Consider the following 23,619-nt stretch of genomic DNA (forward strand, 5'->3'; position numbering starts at 1 on the left):
CAGGAACTAAACAGGAATCTCAAATATGTCTTACTGAGAGCTTGCAGAATCTTTGTTTTTGGATATGGGGAAACTTCCAATAGAGGCAACACAGTATAGTAGAAAGAACAATAGACAAAGAGTGAGAAAGAATGGCTTTGCGTTCTTGATCTACTACTTACGAGCATTTTGACCATGGGCAAATCATTTTATCTGTTTAAGTTTAAGCTACATACAATATGCAAAACAGGGATAACGTTTACACTAACTGGACTCACAGGGCTGTGGCTAAGAAAATGCTGCATACACTACAAAAGGCTATAGAAATGGGAACTAGTGTAATGATAATATTCCAGTGACAAACAGACTAAAAAAAAGTCCTCACAACATCTCAGAACAAATCTTAATGACAAACGACCCCAGATGGTGGGAGAAACTTTTAATTTAGGCAAAAGAGAAATTTCAACTTTAGGAAATACCTTATCTACTAAACATTAAACTATAGGCCAACTGTCATGGCTTTTCTGGATCAATTTAGGCCCTAAAGCTATTTTAAATACAAGTGATACTTAGAGCATAGTCAGAAACTAGTTAACTGATTGTTTTCAAACTTAATATTTATTCTTCTCAGGACTAAACACTGTAGCGATTTTGCATCAAATCTCTTGCTTGGAAGTCTTTAAGCTTGCAACTGAGAAGGGTCAAGTTTTAATATGCGCTTAACTTAGAATTGAGCACATAGTACTATTGGAGAAAAACAAACATTAAAAAGGAAACAAACAGCCTATTCACTGTAGAGATAAAGGTATTTTTCCCCTTCTTTGTAGGAGGTAAAATTATTCTCTAATGTTTTGGAAATGTACATAAGTAGGACAACAATGTAAGACATCCATTCTAGTTGCCATATCACCAAATACATTTCAGGATGTTGTGAATCCCTTAAATTTATTGGAGGTGATTTTTTTTATGAATATGCAGAAGAAACAGCTTAATTTCTCATCATTTTACTTAAATTCTCAATTTAATAAAGTTAGTTATATGACACTTTAGAATCTCAGACTATTATAGGTAAAAAGTACCTTCAAGATTCTCTTTTTCAACTGACTACACATATTTTTATTTAACTGCTATATATTACTAAAATGTACTCAATGACCTTTTCACAACATCCTAAATATCTTATCTGTGAGAAGGGAGCAAGGAACTAATTTCAGCTCTGATATATAATAATTCATGTTATAAGGAAGGAAAATGACCCTATAGCCTGCTTCCACTTTTCACCACCTCACAATGACTGCACCTTGTGGCTTTGCTCATTTGATACTACCTAAAAAAGACTTTGTGCTTCATTTGGACACTGGCGGAGTGGGAGTGAGCATACTTGGGCCTGAGTCTAAGGTTCTGCCACCTACTAACCATGTGCCTTTAGGAAAGTCACTTTACCTCTTGGTTTCTCAATTTCCCAATTTTAAAAATGTTATCCGAGTTCCTTTCAAGTTCATGATTCTATACTGTTTTGACACGATTTGCTCATTTGAGAGCTTCTACCCGTGCTGCAACACACAAAGCAGCAGTCAAGATTCTACTAATCTGCTTTAAAAGACAACCTCTAAAGGAATGATTTATATTTCTTACTTTATGGTTAGCAAGTGGACACGATTTGCTCATTTGAGAGCTTCTACCCGTGCTGCAACACACAAAGCAGCAGTCAAGATTCTACTAATCTGCTTTAAAAGACAACCTCTAAAGGAATGATTTATATTTCTTACTTTATGGTTAGCAAGTGCTTTACATTATTTTATCTTGTTGGACCTTCACAAGATTGCTGAATGGTTTTAATACTATAGAACTAATATTCTAGACACAGATAAGTACAACTATTTTTAACTGAATTTCAGAGTTGAGCAAAAATGACTAGGGAGTAAAAAAGGTCATGTGACTATTAAGTGGCAGAATCAGGAATGGAATTCAGATCTTCTGAATATAAATCCAAGGCTCTTTCAACTACCCTGGGCTGCTGACACTGCCTAAAAATGAGGAACACTGGTGTCATTAGGCTTTGAGGGCTGAGACTCTTCAATATCCATCTCTTGCCAGTTTTTGAACATTCAGGAAGGACATCATCTAGTCATTTACCCTATTTGCTAGGAAGTTGAGTAGTCTCTCTTGACTGTGACTCAGGAGAATACAAGTTATCCTGCCTCTTGGTCCCTTGCCTAACTCTAACATAACAACTTTCTCTTACAAAATCTGGAATAACAAGTAAGAAAAGAGCTTTGTACCGGCTGAAAAGGCATGGATGTTAAGCGCCATGTCTTGTTCTTCACTGTCCACGACATCCAACAAGTAGGCACGGATGGGCCCTTCTGTTGCATCTGCACTGAAATCCAAGACCACAACACCAAGCACTGTGAGGACAATCCCAATCGGATGCTTATTCTGAACATCACCAAGGGCCAGACCTGGGGAGACAAAATGTGAAAAGGAATCAAAACAAACTTCAAGGCTTTGTTAACTCAAGGAACAGGGAACATAAAAGTTAATCTCTAGGAGGAAAACAGCCAAGAAAACACTTACTGGGATTACATCTTTAACAGAGAGCAAGGGTATCTGCATTCTTTGGCACAGTTTCTTGGGAGAGTGGAGAGTAGCTGGGATTGGATTTTCTTCTGGTAGGAAGGCTATGTTTACCCCCAGTAGGCTCACTCCTCCCCTGCAAAAAATGCTCACTGCCCCTCAAATATTATTACAATATTTTCTTCCATCCATTTTCTTCCATCAAAAGAGAGAGGAAATTCTAACTATTCCAACCATCATGAAGTGTGTTTTGTAGTTGTGCAATAATACATCAAGGAGGGAGAGTTCAGCACCAATTTTCAAGGGTGACAAATATAGGGTTTCATTCTTTGTTGAGTTTCTGAAGTGGCTCTGCTCTTTGCTACATTATTCACGAACTATGACGTAATGGAACAAAAAAAGGAGAAGGGTTGCATTTCAATGTCTCTTGCATTCTCAATGCCTAAAGCACAGTTACCATGTGCTTAATTCTAATTTAAAAAAATTCAAAATTCCTATAATCAATACTTCTTTATAGAATCAGAGAATCTTAGCACTCAACAACTAACATACTGGAAGAAATGACATTTAAAAATACACTGTCAGGTTTAACATGAATGTATATGTTGAGCCTGTATCAATTTACATGCTATCTTGGGATGGGGGGAGGGGAGAGATGGGGAGAAAATCTGGAACTCTTAAGGAATTATCTTACGGAAGTGAATATTGGAAGCTAAAAATAAAAAAATTTATTTTTAAAAAAAGTACATTGTCCATTCTTTCCAAATGTCTTACAGATGATCCCTCAATGAAGAAGATGAAGTTCAGAGATAATGATGGTTATGTAGCTAGTAACTGAGAGTAACTGAGAAACCCAGCAATGAAGCACCAGAACTGGGTCTCCAGGAGAGCTCAAGCTCAGGGCCTTTTCCCACAGGGAGGCAGAGAGAAGAGAGGACAAAAGCAGATTCATTAAAAACATGTTCTTTTAAAAAAAATGATGTTTTTTTAAAAAGCCAGTGTTCTTTCCATGGTACCCTGCTTTCATTTTAATCCAACAAGCTTTTATCAAATACCTACTTTGTGCAAGGTACTGTACAAAGAACAAGGGATACAAAGACAGAAAGAAAATGATCCCTGTCCTTAAGAAGCTGACATTCTTCTGGGGCTGGTGAGGGTCAGGAGAAAGACAACATACACACAAGTAAGAAAATTCAAGTATATACAAAATAATTTGGAAGATGAAGCCACTGGATAATTAGGGAAAAAAATGAGTGGCAATTGGATTATAAGAGGCAGAGGTGGAGGTAGAAGCATTCCATGAATGGGGGGCAGACTGCCTATGCAAAAAGGAGAGAAGAGGTCCTATAAATTGGGAACACCTAGTAGGCCCACTTGAATGGAACACAAGGCATGAGAAAAGTTGTTAATGTGAAATACAGAAATAGAAATGTAGGGTGGACCCAGATCATGTAAATATTAAATACAAACAGCATCTGTACTTTACCTTAGAACCAAAAGGATATCCCTGGGGCTTTCTGAGAGCAGAGATACAACATAACCCATGTACTTTAAAGACCATGTGGTCAGCTGTGTGGAAGATGGGCTGAAAAGGGAAGAGACTGAAGGCAAAGACATCAATTGTAAGAGACGATATCAGAGGTGACACGGGTCTGTATCAAGGTGTCAGCCACATGAGTAGAGAGAGAAAGATATGAAAGATACAGTGGTAGCCTGGTGTCCCTTTCAGGAGAAGACTTGGGAACTGCTTGGATATGGGAGATGAAACCAGAAGAGTCAGAGATGACAGTGAGGTGGCAAACCTGAGAAACTGGAAGGACACTGATGCCCTAGGCAAAAACAGAAAATTTAGGAGAAGGAGAAGGTTTTGGGCAAAGATAGCAAGTTCCACTTTCAATTGGTTAAGTTTGAGATGTCTGTGCAGTGCTTAAGTACAGGCACCCAGCAGCTAGTTAGTGATGCAGGACTGGAGCTTAGAAGAAGGCTGGATCTAAGTTATCTGCTTAAGAGCTAATCGATTACCAAGAGCAATTAGAGATAGAAAAGCATTTCTAGGACACAGCTCTGCTGAGATGCTGAGAAGGAATAGGCAGTTAGGTAGAAAAAAGGGAAGATGGGGTCACATGGTTCAGAAAGGGCACAAAAAGAAAGAACTGACTAAGGCTAGAGATTAAGACAGAGCTAATTCATTCTCATTTTGCTTCTGCTAAGAAAAACAATATTTGGGCTAGAAAGGAGAGAACTAAGAGAGCTGAGAGAGGCTGATGCTTCAGCGAAGTAAGAAAATAAATTGATTCTTTTAGAATTTATACTATTTACTTCATAAGGTTGTTTTTAGCTCCCAGTTACTGCTACTGAACTCTACTGCTACTGAATTTGCCAAATTTTACAAATGGCCAAATTTCTAATTAAGACACTAAGAAAATGTTTACTGCATACTCCTAAATAAAGTTGATGCATTAGTTAAGGAAAATTTTAAAGCTCTGTATTTTATGAGACTCTCAACGAGTATAAAGTGTTTCAGGATCATGACAGTAAAAGGTGTTGCCTCAAACACGGCATTTATTTTTAAATAGCTCTCTTTGATAAGGGTTCCCAAAGCAAGAATCATCCTTCCAGAAACTGTTCCTTTAGATAAAAAAACAAATATTAAGCTGGGTTCTGGAATTTTTCAATATGAAACATAAGAAAGGGAGAAGGGAAAAAAAAGATAATTTTGAAATAATGCTGGAAACAGGATGTGTTGTTAGATATGCGTTAAAAAGAAAATGGATCACAACAGGAAACATTTCCCTGTGAACAGGTTCCTACAGTTTTCCCATGTGAGGGCCTGGCTGAATGTATTGCAAACCATGCAAATATTATGCTAGTAACCATTGTATTAATAAGAACTAAGAAGTGGCTGTTGCAAAGAATTCTGTAACACATTCAAAGCAGTTACCTGCTTTCTGAATGAAAAGAAAATAAGTCATTGAAAGTCTAAGGACGTTCACACACACCCTATTTAGACCGAATCATTTTATCCTAATTCTGCTACTAGCTCAAAATTCTATAGGGGCTTTGCAGTTTACAAAGCCCTTTCTTCACATAATCATATGATGTTATATTAAGAAAAAAAATTTTACAGATGATGAAAATGAAGGTTGATGGTGACATGACTTGACCAAGGTCAGACAGGGAAGTCAGTTCTAGCTCAAGAAAAAGGTCAAGCCTTTGAGAGACACTGTCATGATGTATGAGAAAAGTACTAAAGCTCAGTAACTTTTTCATGAATGTTTCATAACTGCATCTTTTAACAAAGAGAAAATTCACTTAATATTTACCTAAGGCAGGACCATTGAGGAAAAGTGCAACTCCAAAGAGAACTCCAATGCAGAGAGCAAGAATGAAAGGCCGCCGGCGGCCCCAGCTAAGTGTACATCGGTCACTAGCAGAACCTATCAGTGGAGTGCAGATGAGGCCCAGGATAGGGCTAAGGAACCAAGTGAGGCTATAGTACTGTTCCGGAAGACCTGTAAGGAAATAAACACACGTAAGAAAATCTCTATACACTGTACTTCTTATTCTCACCCAGGAGGTTTTTATTGCTAAGATTGATTAATCCAAAATAAAAACTAAGCATCCATTGTCCATAATGCAGTATGCTGAATTTGGTAAAAAGTCATAGGATCTGAGATGTCATTTGGTCTAATCCCCTCAAAATAAAATAAATGGGATATAGTCATATGGTACTTTTACAGTTTATATGAATCATCTCACTTGACTCTCAAAATGACCTTTGTCTGCAGTACAGTATTATCATTTTACAAATGGCCAAAGGCAGCTGCGTGAGGAACAGAAATGCTCACATGGAAACTGAGTAACGACTGTCATGGATGTGATGGGGCACTAATGATGGACCCTAAAAGGCCCCAGACTTTCCCACGTGGCCCAAGTTCACCTAGGGCACCTGGCCCTCCTGGATCCTTCTTCTTTACCTCCTCGTCACCCAAACTATTGGCTACTCCTTGACCGCCGTACATAAGTGTCCATCTTGCCCCCATTAAATCACTCCAACTCCTTAAAAGTCTGGCCCAATTCTCATTACAAAGGCTCATATTCTTAAAATCTGGCCAATAGGGTAGATTCTTAAAATCTTACCCACTTCAACGGGTGTTTTAATAAATCTTGTCTCTCACGGAAACAAGGCTTGAGTTGAATTCATTCAAGGCAAGACCCTTGTCGCTTGCCTTTGAATTTAGGGGTTCTCAGCACAACTAGGCCGCAACAGACGTTATACTCCTGTTACATTCCTGCTGAGGTCTAAGTTCATTCTACCTCTGATTATGTATGACGTGGATTAGAAGATCTTGACCTTACCAGTTGGAACTTGGAAGTCTCCAAGTGCAGTGCTTTTCCCACTATACCAAACTCCCTTTCAAGTCATCCCACTAGCCCTCTCCTCAACCTTTAATGAATAAATGGAAAAAGCTTAATTAAATTAACTACTTAGGAATACAAGCAGAAAAGAAAATCCCTACTCTCAAAGAACTCACATTTTAATAAGACACAACAGATTAACCAAAGAACTCACTATTTCCCTAGGCAAACTATTTTCTTGAGAAAGATCTAATTGTTACAAATTGCTTACTTATTCTTTCTTATACCAAACCAAAAAAGAATGTCTCTTGCAATAAATTCTATACACCAGTTCTAGCTGTACCCACAGGAGTCATACATACTAAGTACAAGCTCCTGTAGAGGGGAATGACTTGCTATTATAACAATGTGGTAACTTGCTATCCTATAGAACAACCATGTACACCAGTCTATTCTTATCTGTTTATTTGAAAAGAGAAAAATATTCTGAAATTTTAATAAAACATTTAGTTTCAATTTTATGATTTCTCAAAATTGGACCTGTGCTACATGTAGTAGGTATTTCGTAGATGTTCATTACAACTATTAAGAACCCTCCCTCCACATATACACCTATACACCCATACACCCCAATTCCTGAGACAGCCTGTCACTAACAATTACAGTACTGTATATTTTTATCTTTTGAATGCAAATGAAAAAGCTAGATAAAATCTCATGTCAGTACACCAGCTTTTTCATCTAGCTAGTTAAGCTTGAAATGAAATGGTCTACTTTGTGAGGCAAGTCAGTTCCAATAACCTACCGGGCTTAAGTAGAGTGAGTTGGTCAATTTGTAGAGGAGACATATGCCTTTAAATAGGGATAAGTCTCCTCTGAACTTTGTCCATAGCACCTCATACTCATTTTACAAAACAGGTACTCACCTCTCGGATTCTAGGAGTCTACCTACAATAAATTTAGTGAATCTGACCAAGCCCTTGACACATTGTTTCCAAATGTGTAGTCTGGCTTTGCCTCCCAGGCTATATGGTACTACTCTAGTTCCCCCCCCCCCCATATTTGTAGATTCTGAACTCCTCCAAGTATAACAGCACTTATTCCTCACACAGAAATACAGTATCTAAATTGTCCTTCAACTAAAGCATTAGAAACTTAAAAGAATGGAAAGACTATAGTTAACATTCCATCAAATGTAACATAAAAAATGCGAGTAGGGATTACTTTGAGCTGTGCTGGCTTTAAATGTGTCACCAGTTTTGTAACACTTACTTTGGAACCTACAGCATTTACACCATGATCAGAACATTCACACTACCCTGGGTATTGGTCATGTCATTTTGCCAGCTACTCTACAGGCCAGGAGTCAAGCTAGAATACAGGTTATCTAAGTTAGCCAACGCTTGCAACTGAAGAATTCTTCCTCATGACTGGCACGTAGTAGGTGCTTAATAAATGCCTGCTGATGAACACTGAAGAGTTGAAACCTAGATTAGATGTAGTGGTAGTAAGGATTCTTGGAATGTAAGAGGGGAGTGGAAGTGGCAAGACTCAGCAGTGAGGTTCAGACTCAGGAGGGAGGCTTGTCATTTGTTAAAAAACATACCCCACTATCACAAGGTCATAATGAACCTTAAATAATACCACGGGAAAAACTTCCACACATTCCTCTTAGAGGCTGCAAGTAGTTCTTCTCTCTCTCTCATGTCCTTAAAGGTGCTTTGGATGTTGACAGTAACCTGACCAGACACGTATTAAGATGCCTCGACACGAAGGGGAACATGTATCATTAGGCACCCAATCCCCTGGATGCTTTAAGGGGGCCTGCGCAGTTCAGTCTCTCTTCAGACTAATACAATTAGATCCCTACCTTGTTATTGCTATGAATTCTTCACAGGCTGTACTCTTAGAAGAGCGCTGGTAGTTTCTTCGAATACGGAAAAGTTTTTATTATGGACTTAGTGATAGTGTATACTGAATGACAGAGCACATCTGGTTAACAGTGTACATGAAAAAACACCTGGGAGGTTTAGTGAATTACAAGGTAGGTTGTACAGTAGATACAGCATAGCGCTTGGAGTCAGGAAGACTCGAGTTCAAACTCAGACAGATACATCCTAACTGTGTGACCCTGGGCAAGTCATTTTACCTTTCTGCCCCAAGTTTCCTCATCTATAAAATGGGGATAAAAACAGCACCTACCTCCCAAGGTTGTTGATGAGGATGAGATAATAACTGCAAAGCACTTAGCAGACTGTCTGGCACACAGTAAGCATTATTATTATTATTAAAACAAGGCAGCTAATGTAACACCGGAAATATACAGAGCATAGTCTCACTATACTCTGTCCTGGTCAGACAACATCTGCAGTACTGGGTTCATTTGTCAGACCCATTTTGAGAGGGAAATAAAGAAAATGTCCAAAAAAGGATAATGGAGATGGTGAGGGGACTGGATAAACTTTCGATTTAATTCAGTATTACTTTAATAAATATTTATTAAGGACCTACTGTGTGACAGGCACTGGAAATAAAAAGTTCCTGGCCTCAAAGAGCTTACCTTTTCATCTGTGTAAGAAGTATACCTAAGAAAAAACAAAATAAATAGAAAATTTTGGGGGAGTGCAGAAACTGTCTGGGTATGCTTTGTGTAGGAGATGGCATGAGCTCAGGCTAAGAATGGAGTTAGGGATTCCAAGAAAGAGATGTGAGCAGGAAGATAATCCTAGGCATAGGAGACAGAGTGTATACATAGGTAGGAGATAGAATGTCATGTACTGGAAGAGCAAGTAGCCTCGGTTCGCCTGAAGGACAGGATACACGAAGGGGAATAATGATGACAGCAACAGCAGCAGCAGGCAGCACTGACTTAATATGATGTTGTAAGGTTTGCAAGGCACTGCATCATCACAACAAAACCTGGGAAGCAGGTGCTATAATATTATTCTAGATTAAGGCAGAGAGAAGTTAAGCTTGCCACAGGTCACATAACCAGTTAATTCTCTGAGACCAAATTGGAACTTAGGTCCTTCTGACTCCCAAGTCTAGCCCTCTAGCCACTGGGCCACCCAGCCGCTGCAAGGTGCAGTAATTGTGGAAGAGTTTTAAATGTTGGCAAGGGGAATTTACATTTTATCCTGGAGGCAATGTGAAATCACTGAAGCTCTCTGAAGCAGGAGAATTAGTAAATTTTGTTGCTATGCGGACGATGCTTTGTAAGGATAGAGAGAAGGAACAAGAAATAAGTAACCAAGGTGGGGCAGCTAGGTGGTGCGGTGGATAGAGCTCTGCCCTTGGAGTCAGGAGGATGTGAGTTCATATCCAGCATCAGATACTTGACACTTACTAACTGGGTGACGCTGGGCAAGTCATTTAGCCCCAAGTGCCTCACCAAAAAGAAAAGAAAAGAAAAAAAAAGAAATATGTAACCTAGAAGACAGGACCAGGGGAAGGTCAGGATTTCTTACTGTTCATGAGTTATTTTAGTTCTGTTGGACTCTTTGTGACTCCATTTGGGTTTTCTTGGCAAATATATTGAAGTGGTTTGCCATTTCCTTCTCCAGCTCATTTGACAGATGAAGAAACTAAGACAAACAGGGTTAAGCTGGGAAGTGACTGAGGCTGGATTTGAACTCAAGTCTTCCTGACTCCAGGCCCCAGGGCTTTATCCACTGTGCCACCTAGATGTCCCAGGGCCATGATAGCTCTTTTCAAATATCTGAAGGGTTGTCATACAAAAGAGGCATTTAGACATTCTGTTCAGTCCTAAGATGCAGAAGTAGGAACCACGAATGAATAACAACACAAGCTACGTAAAACTGGAATGACCTGGGAAGTCTCTAAACTTCAGGCGATGCCTGGATGACTGTTAGTGGATAAGGATGATGCTGTTGAGGCACTACTTGGACTTATGGTGTCTCAGGCTTCTTCCAACTCTGAGAACCTCTGTGAGGGAGCAATAATATCCCCATCACATCACAAAGAACCTCGAAGTACAAGAGAACAAACTGCTGTGCTGTGTACTCCGTCATTTCCATTTGGCTAACTTCCTACACTTCCCCAACAGCAGAGAAGACTTTGGTCCAAACAGCAAGAAAAATATTACTCTCGTAGATGATGAGGCAAAAAGAGAAACTACCTTTTGAAATGATTGTTAATGTGGTAAAGTATTTACAACCAACACAAGTCCATCCTTTCTGATGCTAGGTTTCAACACAAGTTGACTCTAATTCTTAACCAGAATGTCACATTCAATAGTTGTGGAAATTTTCAAGTCATTGCTATTTAAAGCATCACTGGATCAGAGTATGCAGATGTGTCTTGAAATGTGGGAAGACAAAATGTTTTTGAGTGGTATGATGCATAGACTGGACTCCAGTTCTTCACTATAAGAAGAAAAAAATCTCAAAATTATTATTCTTTAACCAGATAAAAGTGTGTGTATATAAGTATTTGGGGACAAGCGAAGTGGTAGAGCAGTGGGCTTAGACCCAGAAAGATTCATTTTCCTAAAAAAAAGAAAAATTCATCTTCCTAAGTTTAGGAAGTTTGAACTTCCTAAGTTCGAATCTGGTCTCAGATACATTCTAGCTGTGTGTGACTATGGGCAAGTCACTGCCTCAGTTTCTCATAAGGAAAATAAGCTGGAGGTGGGAATGACAAACTACTCCAGTATCTCCCCCAAAGAGAATTACAATCAGACATAGCTGAAATGACTCAGCAACAACAAATGTGAGTATTTTATATAGAGAGCTATCTGTATCTCTAGCTAGCTCCCTATCTATCTATTCTTCAGACACAATAGTGATAGACAAATCACTTTTAAGACATCTAACCCACATGTTAATCTCATAACACAGATCACAATAATTTCAGAATGAAAGCACACTGATAATTTAGTCCAGTACCAGGAAGCAGCGTGGCATAGTAGCAAGAGCACTGGCTCAGGACCTGGAGGACCCAGATACAAAGTCTGCTTCTTATACTACCAGTGTGGCCTTCCCTTGGCAAATCACTTAATCTCCCTCAGCCAAAGGACTCTCACCTACAAAGTTAGTAAAGGTAGACTGCACAGCATTCAGGTCTTTCCTATAATCCCTTTATCATCTCTTTAAATTGCCTCCTGCCCACATTTTCCAGTTCATCAAGCTCTCTTTGTCAAAGGGCTCCTGAAACCTTAAGCCTTCTAAATGGATAAAATGATTTGTCTTTCTGAATTCACAGTATTTAGACTTTGCTCTATGTAACCACCCTGATACTTCTACTTGCCTCTGATAATATAAACATGCTTAAAACTGTAGAGAAAAGATCTTAGGGAGGGGTGAAAGGCCATAGATTCCAAGGGAAGGCACTTTCAAGACTGCACAGTTCAACCCTTTCATTTTACAGGAGGAAACTGAAAACCAGAGGCTGCAAGGTACTTTTGAACATTTTGTATTCTAAGCACAGGTCCATTTTAAACATTCAACTTTCTAACATGCATCCAAGTTGGAAATGGCCTCAATAATCACCTCCTTGTCAATTCTGTATTTGTTCAACACTAGTACAATTCTGTGTACACATTCTCTTTATATATAATTATCTCAGTGTTACTAAACATTATAAATTCTAAGAATGCAAAAATGTTGATTTGGCTGCTTGGTTCAGTACAGCACGACATCTAGTAGTTCAGGGCAAATGCTTTCAGTGATGATTAATGTGGTAGTTTCTGTATTAATAAAGCAGTGCTGACTTCAGTTTCGTCATTAGCTAAACTAGTATTTTGGGATGATGGCTTGTATTGCACCATTCCCACACTGCCACCTACAGCTTAAGTAGGATAGTTGACAGAAGTTAGGACTCAATCCAAAAACAATTAACAAACGTCTCAATCTACCCTCTGGATACACATAGACATGGCAATATAGTATAGTGTTATAATTCCAAGGATAATGCATTAAGAATCAAGAGATCTAGGTGCTAACCTCAGCTCTACTGAGATAACTAACAAACTATGTGACCTAAAACAAGGTCATTTCCCTTCTCTGGACCTTAATTATCTGTTACAAATGAGGGTGTGGTGAGTAAATTATGCATAAGGCACACTTGATTTGAGGTCAGATTAGTTTTAATGCAACTTGGCTACTTACTATTTGTATGATATTGAGCAAAAAAATATCTCTGGGCCTCAGTGTCCTTGCCTGTTTTTGCTTTTAAAAACTGTTAAGGTTAGATGGGTTCAGAAAGTCCCTTCTGGCTCTAAAAATTCTATGATTCTAGACCATTTAACTATTTCAAAGTAAGATAAATCACATCATACATTCAGTTACGACCAGCATTTTCAATTGAGACAAACTGTTTCAGAGCAACAAAAGCTCCTCCACTCTTCTCTCATTATTTAATATTGTTACCATTGCCCCTCCAAAGCTAAGGAGGGAAAACAATTCAATTAAATACTTTAAATATTAAGTACCTACTCACTAGTTAAGTAAGGCGTTTTCTAGAGCATACCCTAGTTGGAAGAGGTTACCTGGTCCAATTCTTCAGCCTACAAATGAGGAGACCAAGTTCTGGAGAGATTAAGTCATTTTTTTAAAATCTGGTATAATGTAATACAGACACACATTTCTCTCCTTTCATCATCCCTTCAGAGTCTACTTCTTTGTGTCTATATCAGCAAACATTCAGTGAATGCTTACTGTATACAAAGCATTACAGAGTGAGTGCTGAGAATACAAAGGAAAAACAAAAACATTTCTCTAATAAATGCAAACAGCCCCCTAAGCTCAGTGTCAGGAATATTTCATGTCATGTTTGACACTTGGGTTTTGTAAATAGCTCAGACTTAATATATAAGTATCATCATTTACCAGCACATTTTTCCCTTGGCCTATCATTTATAGGATTATAGATTTAGAATTAGAAGAGACTTTGGAGGCTATTTAGTCTCATTCTCTCATTTTACAGATGAAAAAACTGAGGCCCAGCATGACTGTCATGCCAAAGGTATGGAAGTATTAAGCAGCAATGACAGAATTTGAACCTGGTCCTCTGACTGCAGAGCCTGTACTCTTTGTACTGCATCCCCCCCCGCCTTTTTTTTGAGGAAGGATTCTACATTTCCCCATCCATAACAGTATTTGGGCCAACTGACCTCGAAGGTTTTTTCATACCCTAAATGTTAATATTTCTTTTGGTAAGTTATTATGTATGTCTCTGAGGCTGCCTTGGGAATGGCACACGGTATAGCAAACCAAGAACCACAGGCTGAGACTAAATAGCCTCTAAAGTCTCTTCTAATTCTAAATCTATAATCTTATAAATGACAGGCCAAGGGAAAAATATGCTGGTAAATGATGATACTTATATACTAAGTCTGAACCATTTACAAAACCAAGTGTCAAACATAACAGGAAATACTGCTGACACTGAGCTTAGGGGGCTGTTTGCATTTATTAGAGAAACATTTTTGCTTTTCCTTTGTTTTCTCAGCACTCACTCTGTAATGCTTTGTATACAATAAGCACTCACTGAATGTTTGCTAATATAGACACAAAGAAGTAGATTCTAAAGGGATGATGAAAGGAGAGAAATGTGTTGTCTGTATTACATTACACCAGGTTAAAAAAAAAACCAGCATCTAGGTGACTCTGGTTAGAGTACAAACTCTGGCAGATTTTACCAAAAGGAAAAGCTTTTGTGAGTGTAGCCATGTGCCTGTGTCATATAAGGACCTGCCGGAGTAAGTGTAGAGAAGCTTATCAAATGGCCACCAGATGATGACCACAAAGCTCAAGAAGGAAAATGAGTAAGGCATTGGAGGAAATGCAATCTGTCAGTGGAGGAAATGATCACACCAAAGAAATCACAGATTTTCTGAAGAACTGAAGATAAATTTGCATTAAGACAGAATTACTTACGATGTTAGTGCAAGCCTCTACTAGCATCTAGCTGGGTACTATGGGTATTTGAAAATATTATAACCAGTTCACATTTTATTTATGGCTTAAAAGTTTACAAAGGACTCTCATTCCAACACCAGTTTGGCAGGTAGCACATGAACCATTCCATGAACAGGAAGAAACTGAGGCTCAGAGGTTAAAGTCTTGCTCAAAGTCACATGGTCAGGTGGTAGGGGTAGGACTTGAACTCAGGTTTTTGACTCCAAGTCCAATTCTCTTTTCCAGGCCATGTCTGTAACACTTATTGGCTAGGAAGATCAGCTCAATCAAAGCTTTATTCTTTAAACATTTATTCATTCAACAACTATTATGTATCTGTTAGTAAGTATTTAAAAGCCAGGTTTCACTGGTACTTTCTTTTCTTTTCTTTTTTCATCAGTACTACTACTTACCCAATCCAGGGGTAGAGAGCTTGCGGCCTACAGGCCACATGTGGCCTTCTAGGTCCTTGGGTGCAGCCTTTTGACTGAGTCCAAGTTCAAATCTTTTTTGTTTTGTGAAGTTTTGTTCTGTGAAGTTTGGACCTAGTCAAAGGACATGCTTGAGGACCTAGAAGGGCACATGTGGCCTGAAGGCCACAGGTCCCCTGCCCCAATCCATGGTCACAACTTTCCTTTGTCCCTGAAAGAAAAGTTCTCATTTGTTACACATAAGGACAGTGAATGAAAACAAATGCACACATGGGCCTTGCTCCAAAATGTGCATCTCTTTCTTCACTTCCTATTCAAGGGGTAGTAGGCCAACTTCATCAGTCTTCTGGAACTGGAATTAGGTCATTGTTTCTGCCTCTCTTTCTGCCATTTTACCACTGTCACTACAGTGACAAATGGGAAGATAGCCAGATTGGAATGAGGGGTTATTTTGTATTTTTCTTTTGTTTAGGGAGCTGGAATGGTCAAAGACTTCAGGAAATTCTTCCGCTTCCCTACTTTTGCTACCCACCATCCTTAGAATGTTTTCTCTTGCCACCTCTGCCTTTTGGACTCTTCCCTTTCAGATTCTCCTCATTTGCCTCTTTGTGGTGGTCTTTCTCAATCCTTCCCTGCTGAGTTCCCTGCTGCTATGGAAGACTTCACAGAAGTATGACATTTCATAACACAGCAGAATCAGGTTGTTGGATTCTAAAAAGACCAACCTAAAATACAAATATTTTCCTGTGGTTCTTTTTGCTATGCCCTTCCTGATTGCTACAAAACAAGATGGAGTGCTTGTAAGTGTCTGAGGCCAGATTTAAACTCTTTCTGACTAGAGGCCTGGCAACTTTACCCACTGTACCACTTAGCTACCCAGCTAGGTACTTAATGTTTATTGAATGAAAAAAGCTTCTAAATTTATCATTCTCTACAAAGCACCAGTAATGGCAGGACTAAGACAATGACTTTACTTTGTATTATAAATTTCTCTCAGAAATGCTTCAGCTTAAAAACAGTGGAAGCCTATTTCTTGGTTTATTCTAACAGCTTTAAGTACTGAAGGCCCAGGGAAAGACATTGTGAAAGAGACTGAGAATGTATTCCAGAGTTAGGTTAACAGTATGAACCCAAGTATGGAGGCAAGAAAATGTGGCATATATGTGGGAGATCAATGAGATTATAGCTCACTAGGGTATACTGTATACGAAGCACAAGAGAGAAGGGTAAGGGAATTAGTTGGGTAACAGGTTGTAGAAGACCTTGAATTAAAATTCAATTAAATGAGAAGTCAAGTTAAAGTTTTTGAGCAGTGATCCTAGCTATAAATTAAGGTGATTAATTTGGCATCTTGTATAATAAAATGGGTTAATGTAAAAAGAGTATAAAATTGAACAGAGCAGAACAGAGATGCTATCTAAAATATGCCCAAATGTTGTTTCACCAAACAAGTTTTGCTCCAGCAAACAAGTCCCTATTCTTTAACTGAAGTGAAACTTTTGTCCAGTAGCTACAACTTCAGCCATATCAATATATTTATTTCAAGTGTGTTAACTAGGCTACTGGCCCCCTGCTATTGACACTAAAATTCACTATTCAACAAAAACTGTTGGGAAAATTTAAAACCAGCCTGGCAGAAACTAGGCATAGAACAACATTTCATACCTTATTCCATAATAAGCCAATTAGTGGATCACAAAAGAAATTATCTGTTAGATCTATGGCTAGAGGAAGACTACTGGAATTAGAGAATATCATTAAAATCAGTTTAGAGATGATTTAACTCAACCTCACATTTTACAGAGGGAAAAACTGTGACTGAGAAAAAAGAAACAACATTTTACTTAGGCTCACACTATTAATAAATGGCAGAACCTGCACTTAAATCCAGATCCCAATGCAATGAATTGTCTTTGTATTACACAAAATGCCTCCCATACCATAATTGTTGGCCTCACTGCCCCAATAGGCCAGAGCATGTCACAATTTCTCTGAGCCTCTCAGTTTGTAGCCTAGATTCATTAAGTATTGTTAATAATCATTCCTATCCCATTTCACAGGCTGGTTGTGAATCAAGTGCTTTTAAAACGAAAGGCAGTATATACAATGTGGCTATACTTATTTCAACATTTTAAGGATTTGTGATTTTATGAGTACTACCTTTACTACATACTGTGATTTCTTTTTTTTTTTTACCATTAGTTTTTAAAACTTTGAGTTCCAAATTCTCTCCTTTTCTCCCTGCCCACCCCCCTTCATTGAGAAGGCAAACATTTCCATATAGGTCATATATGTGTAGTCATGCAAAATCAATTCAGTAGTCGCATTGTAAAAGAAAGCACAGAAAACATAGACAAAAAAAAAACCTCAAGAAAAATAAATTGAAAAAAGAGTTGCTTCAATCTGTATTCAGACACCATCAGTTCTTTCTCTGAGGACGGATAGCATTTTTCATCTTAAGTCCTTCAGAGTTGTCATGAGATCATTGTATTGCTGAGAAGAGCTAAGTCATTCACAGCTGATCATCTCACAATATTGGTGTTACTTTTCACTTTGCATCAACTCATCTAAGTCTTTCTAGGTTTTTCTGAGAGCATTCTGCTCATCATTTTCTTTTAGTACAACATCCATCATAATAACATACCACAACTTATATTCAGCCACTCCCCAACTGATGTGCATCCCCTCAATTTCTAATTCTTTACCCCCAGAAAAGATGTGCTATAAATATTTTTGTACGTATAGGTCCTTTTCCTTTTTGTTTTTTATCTCTTTTGGGATACAGACCTAGTAGTGGTATTGCTATGTCAAAGGGTATGCATGGTTTTATAGCCCTTTGGGCATAATTCCAAATTGCTCTACAGAATGGGTTAAACAATTCACAACTCCAGCAACAGTATATTAACATCACATTCTTCCCACATCCTCTCCAACATTTATACTGTGATTTCTTTATGCCTTAATTTTAAAGAGATTATAATGAGTTTCTAAGACTGAAAAAACTCAAACCCTGGTGGCATACTCTAGTAAGTCTAACTCCTGAATTAATTAGGCTGGTCTTCAAAGTTACATATACTCAAAGTCTATTACGCTCGGGTAAGACCTATTTGTACTTTTGAAGGCAAAGCCTTCAAGGATCCAAGTTGAGTCACCTTGGCACTAATAATCTACCAGAAAAGCACATTAGTGGAGGAAGTTGTGTCTTATTCATTAAATCATCCACTCTTCATAATTTTTAAAGCTTGGTACCATCCAGCGCCAAAGGTTAACCAACTATATGTTTATTTTCTCTTCGCTCCAACCCTCTCAATGTAGAGGATTGTAAAGGACTCAATGTAGAGACAATAAATTTAAGATTTAAAGCTAAATTTAGAAAGTCCCAACACCCCCATCATTTTTCAGGTGAGGAAACTTAGGCACAGATGATTTAAATGACAAATGTCAGTCAGTGCCAGGGATAGGATATGAACCCAGGTTATGATTCTGCATCTAGTTTTCTTTCCCCCATACTATACTTGTCAGGTCACAGTCCTGGATGGGATCTAACAAGACCATTTAGTTCAACTCATTTTATAGAATAACAACAACGAAATAAAAAAATTGAAATAATAAAACTGAAGCCAGAGAAGGGAAAGGACTTCCCCAGGCAGACCTGGGGAAGAGAATCTAGGTCCCTTAAGTCTTATTCCTGTGCTCTATTCACTATGTGACATAGTTCTTAGTATTTTGGGTACTTTGATATGCCTACTTATTCTCTACGAACACTAGAGGAAGATGCTGCTCTTTTCCTTCAGTTACAAATAGAATACAGAGCTGAGGAGTACTAAATAACTACTCACCTTTTAATAGTTGGTTTAATAGTTTTAATGGTTGGTTGGTCACTTGCCCTTTCTCAAAGGACTATGTTGGAGTCCAGGTACAGTATATGTCCCCAACTGTGGCTGATCAGACCAATATGAGTTCAAAAGGCTCTATCACAAGTCAGGCACAAATAGTCCATATGAACATTTGGGTGAGATGTCTCTGATTTGCACATCTCACATTTCTTTTGAGTTACTGCAATTCTGTTTACAATACCCAACAAGGAAGGGTAAAATGTATTGGGTACATTTTACAAAAGGAGGAACTGAAGCGCCTACAAACTGACTTGCCCAAGGTTATATATAGACAAAATAGGCACACAAACTCATGTTCACTGAATTCATATTCAGTGTTTTTTATCCCACAAAACCAAGACATCAGGAAGACTAAGAACCAGGGAGGAAATGGTTGCTGCTTTTAATATGGAAAGGATTATCACTTGTAAGAAGGATCAGATTTGTTCTGCTTGGTCCCAAAAGGCAGAACTAGACATAATGGGGGTAATGTAGTAAGGTAGATTTTCAGAGAGAAAAACTTCCTAAAAATTAGAGGTATCCTAAAGGTGAAAGGGTTGCCTAGGCAACTCTTTCTGTTCTTTGTGGGCAATTTAAGGGACTTGAGGATAAGTTTTGGTTATATGCCTTTTCATCTTATTACAAATTTTCTTTAGAACCTAACTCTATACCCTGCTCCCAAGATGTGACTCCATTTATAAGGGAAAACTATACTAACCATCAGATCTACTAAAGAACAAAATGTACTGAGTTTGGTGACAGTGACTTCCCATTTACTAGAGGTTTTCAAATAGGAAACTGATGAAAACTGATTAGGGATATTATAGAAGGAAGGGAGATATAGGCTTCAAATAACGTTTGCAGATTACCTCTAAGATCCCTTTCAACTTGAAGATTGTATGGACTATTTAACCAAGGCTAGTAACAAGAAGAAAACCTTATATGATACTTAAGAATGCTTTCACATACCTCATTTTATCTCCACAAAAGCCTTGTGAGGGAAACAGGGAAGGTCTTATTCAACATTTTGCAGACAAGCACAGTGAGGCACAGAAAAAGATTAAGTGATGTAGTTTAAGACTAGGAATAGAGCCCAGGCCTTTTGACTCCAACACCATTGCTCTTTCTACCACACTGTGGCACCACTTTTCCCCTATAAGGAAAGGAAACCATGAAAAAGCCAGCGGTACACACTGCCCCGTCCAAGTCAATTCAGCAAGACAGGGTGCGAGTAACTAACATCCGGCCTCCAACACAATCCACTAGAAAACAATCTTTATTTTACTAGCAAGTTGCTGCCACTGGGACTCTTGGGACATGGCATTTCCCAGCAAAGTTATAAACAAACAGGACACTGGCTTATAGTAAATAATTTTTGTTTTTTTTCCAGGCAAAAGTTGAACAACAATAGTGGGACCAGCCAGACTTGCGGTTCACAGGAAATACTGACTGTGTCACCACTAGTCAGAGGGCTGTATGAGGTCACAAACTACTGGAGAGAAAAGCTTAAGTCATGTGCCATAGTTTCTATTCACAACATCTTTTTTGATAACCTTGTACTTTTTGGGGGGGTGGGAAAATGCGGGAAAGTTGCACACCAATATTTAACAAAAGATCTGAAATAGGAATAGGAACTTACGTTTTTTCTTTCAATTGACAAAGCCTTCCGTATTAAGATATGTTTGTATATTCAGACAAAAATGAAGTTCACAATAAAATTAAATACATGAGAAATTGTGTTTGGGGTAGAGAGGGAGAAATATTAAGTAACTTCTAATGAAAAATAAAACAAATTAGATGAGAACAGCTTTTACTAATTCTTCATAAAACAATTTTAAGAAGGTATACTAAGTATATGATAATTCAAGAAAAAGCAATATGAACATCCTTCAATTACTTTATTTAACTTAGAAAGTATTTTGCTGACTGGTGTCCAGGACCATCAGAAAGACTGTTGTGCTGAGTCTTGAGCTGACACTTGTCATAAATCCTTGATCATACAATAACAGAATCTTAAAGGTGAAAGGGCCTCAAAGACGTCTTAATCCAACTATCCCCACACACATGAAACTCCTCTCTGATAAGCTATCCATTTTCTGCTTAAACACTTCCAGTGCTGGAAAAAATCACTCTACCTTCAGAGACAGGCCATCCCATTGTTAGAGAGCTTGTAATAGGTGCATCATAAAATCTGTTTGTTAAGTTCAATTACCTTCTGATATTGAGCCTGGCCCTCTCTAATCTCTCTGCCTAGGTTTCCTCATTCATAAAAAAGCACACCTCTCTCTAGCTGGAAAGGCACTTTAAGAAAATAAACAAGACTCCAAGGTGTACAAAGTTACCTGGTGGAAGGTGAGAAACCTGGTAAGAAAGATGAAAAATGAGGCTTTTTGTGCTACTGGCTGAATATCAACAACTTCATTCCTGAAGTCATTGTTTTTCCCTCTTAAACTTATCTTTCCTATTTCTATAGGTGGCATCACAATTCTTTCATTCACCCAGGTTTGCAAACTAAAATCTCATTCTTTCTCACTCTTTATATTCAATCAGTGGCTAAGTATTGTCCATTCTTCCTACCTCATCCAAATCCATCTCTCTATTTACACCATTAACAACTCTACTTCAGTCTTATATTACTTCTCCTCTCAACTGTTTCAATAGCTTTATAATTTACTGTTTCCACCTTTCCCCTCTCCGACCCATCTTCCACGTAGGTGCCAGAACAATATTCCTAAAAGATAAGTTGGACCACGTCACTCCTCTGTTCAAGAAATTTCAGCATCTTGCCACTACTGTTGGGAGAGACGCTCTTAACCTTTTGGTCTCATGTACCCCCCTTTTGGCAGTCTGATGAAGCCCATGGACTCCATCTCAGAATATATCTTTGAGGTGAGTGAAAATAAAAACTTCTTCTTCCAAAATTCACAGACCCCTTTGGGTGCTGCAAACTTCAAGGTCAAGAACTCTTGCCATAGAATAAAACACAAACACTTCTGCTTTGCCCTTAAAAGCTTCACAATCTTGCTGTAACCTACCTTCTTAATGCACATTATTTCACTTTACCCTTTCTGCACACTATTCAAAATTGGTCTACTTTCCCTTTTCCATACCTTGTGACCTGTGCCTAAAGTGCGTTTCCTTCTCACTTTTGCGCCTCGAAACCCTTAGCACCCTTCAAAGACTCAGCTTAGTGCTACCAGGGAGCAGCTAGGTGATACAGTAGAAAGAATACTGCGAATGGAGTCTGTGAGTGCTGAGTCAAAATCCTGTCTAAGACCCTTCTTAGTTATATGACCCTGGGTAAGTCACTTAACCTGTCTGTCCCAATTTCTTCAATTGAGTAAAGTAGGGATAATAATAGCACCTACCTTCCAGGGTTGTTGTGAGAATCAAATGAGACATTTGTAAAGTACTTAAGTACAGTGCCTGGAATGTAGGCGGCACTTAATAAAGGCTTATTCCCTTCTCCTATCTCCTTATTTGCCCAGTGGTTACTGCTACCCTCTTTCCCAATTACTGTATATTTATTTTGTATGCTCTGCATGTACTTTATCTGTCAACATCTGCAGTAGAATATAAGTTTCCTGAGAATAAGGACTATCTCTCTTTTCTATTTGTGTCTGTAGCACCTAGTAAGTGCACTTGGTGCCTAAAAAAAATTTAATAAATGCTTGTTGCTTCATTGACTGTATAAGATGGGATCCAAGTATTTCACCTCCCTTTAAAAAGTAGGGTCACAACAGTAACAGCCATGTTATGCAATGACTAACTTTGATAGACTTAGCCCTTCTCAGCACTGCAAGCATCTAAGACACCTCCCAATTCCCATGATGGAAAATGCTATCCACATCCAAAGAAAAAACCATGGAGTTTGAATGCAGATCAAAGCATACTATTTGCTATTTTTCTTCTGTTTTGTTTTGTTTCCTCTTTCTTGTGGTTTCTCCTATTGGTTCTAATTCTTACTTACAACATCACTAATTTGAAAATATGTTTAATAGGAAGGTACATGTATAGTCTATATAAGATTGTGTGCTGTCTTGGGGAGGGAGAGAGGAGAAGAAAAATTTTAAACTTAAAAGCTTATGGAAGTGATTGTTGATAAATCAAAATAAATTAATAAAAAATTAGAAATAAAAAGTAAGGTCAAAGATTGTATAGCAGAAAAAGACTTTAGAATCATGTATTCAAACTTTTTCTATGTGAGAAAACTGAGGCTGAGATTAAGTGACTTACGCAAAGTCACATGGGAAGGAAATAAAAAGGGAAAACAAGGACATTCTATTACGCTAAAAGGAAACAGACAACAAATCAAACATTAATAAACTTATAATACACTCCAAATACCTCAGCAAATTGATAAAGGAAACATTATCCGAGCTTCAAGAAGACAATAACACAATAGTGACAGGAGACTTCAATATCCCTCTCTCAGTTTCAGATAAGTCTAACCAAAAGATAAACAAAATAGAACATATG

At 38.2% G+C, this 23,619-nt stretch overlaps 1 protein-coding gene across 1 annotated transcript in view; it reads right to left on the bottom strand.

Moving 5' to 3' along the window:
• Positions 1–23,619, bottom strand: part of SLC45A4 (solute carrier family 45 member 4) — a 119,747-nt gene that overhangs the window by 14,891 nt on the left and 81,237 nt on the right. Inside the window, exons 4-5 of the mRNA XM_020967049.2 lie at positions 5,880–6,068; positions 2,262–2,441 (exon numbers count right to left, since the gene is read on the bottom strand). Of these exons, the coding sequence (XP_020822708.1) occupies positions 2,262–2,441; positions 5,880–6,068 (369 nt within the window). The remainder of the gene's footprint in view (positions 1–2,261; positions 2,442–5,879; positions 6,069–23,619) is intronic.

The sequence above is a fragment of the Phascolarctos cinereus genome, unplaced genomic scaffold (assembly GCF_003287225.1).
Source record: "Phascolarctos cinereus isolate Bilbo 61053 unplaced genomic scaffold, phaCin_HiC Scaffold_4;HRSCAF=312, whole genome shotgun sequence".
Taxonomy (NCBI): domain Eukaryota; kingdom Metazoa; phylum Chordata; class Mammalia; order Diprotodontia; family Phascolarctidae; genus Phascolarctos; species Phascolarctos cinereus.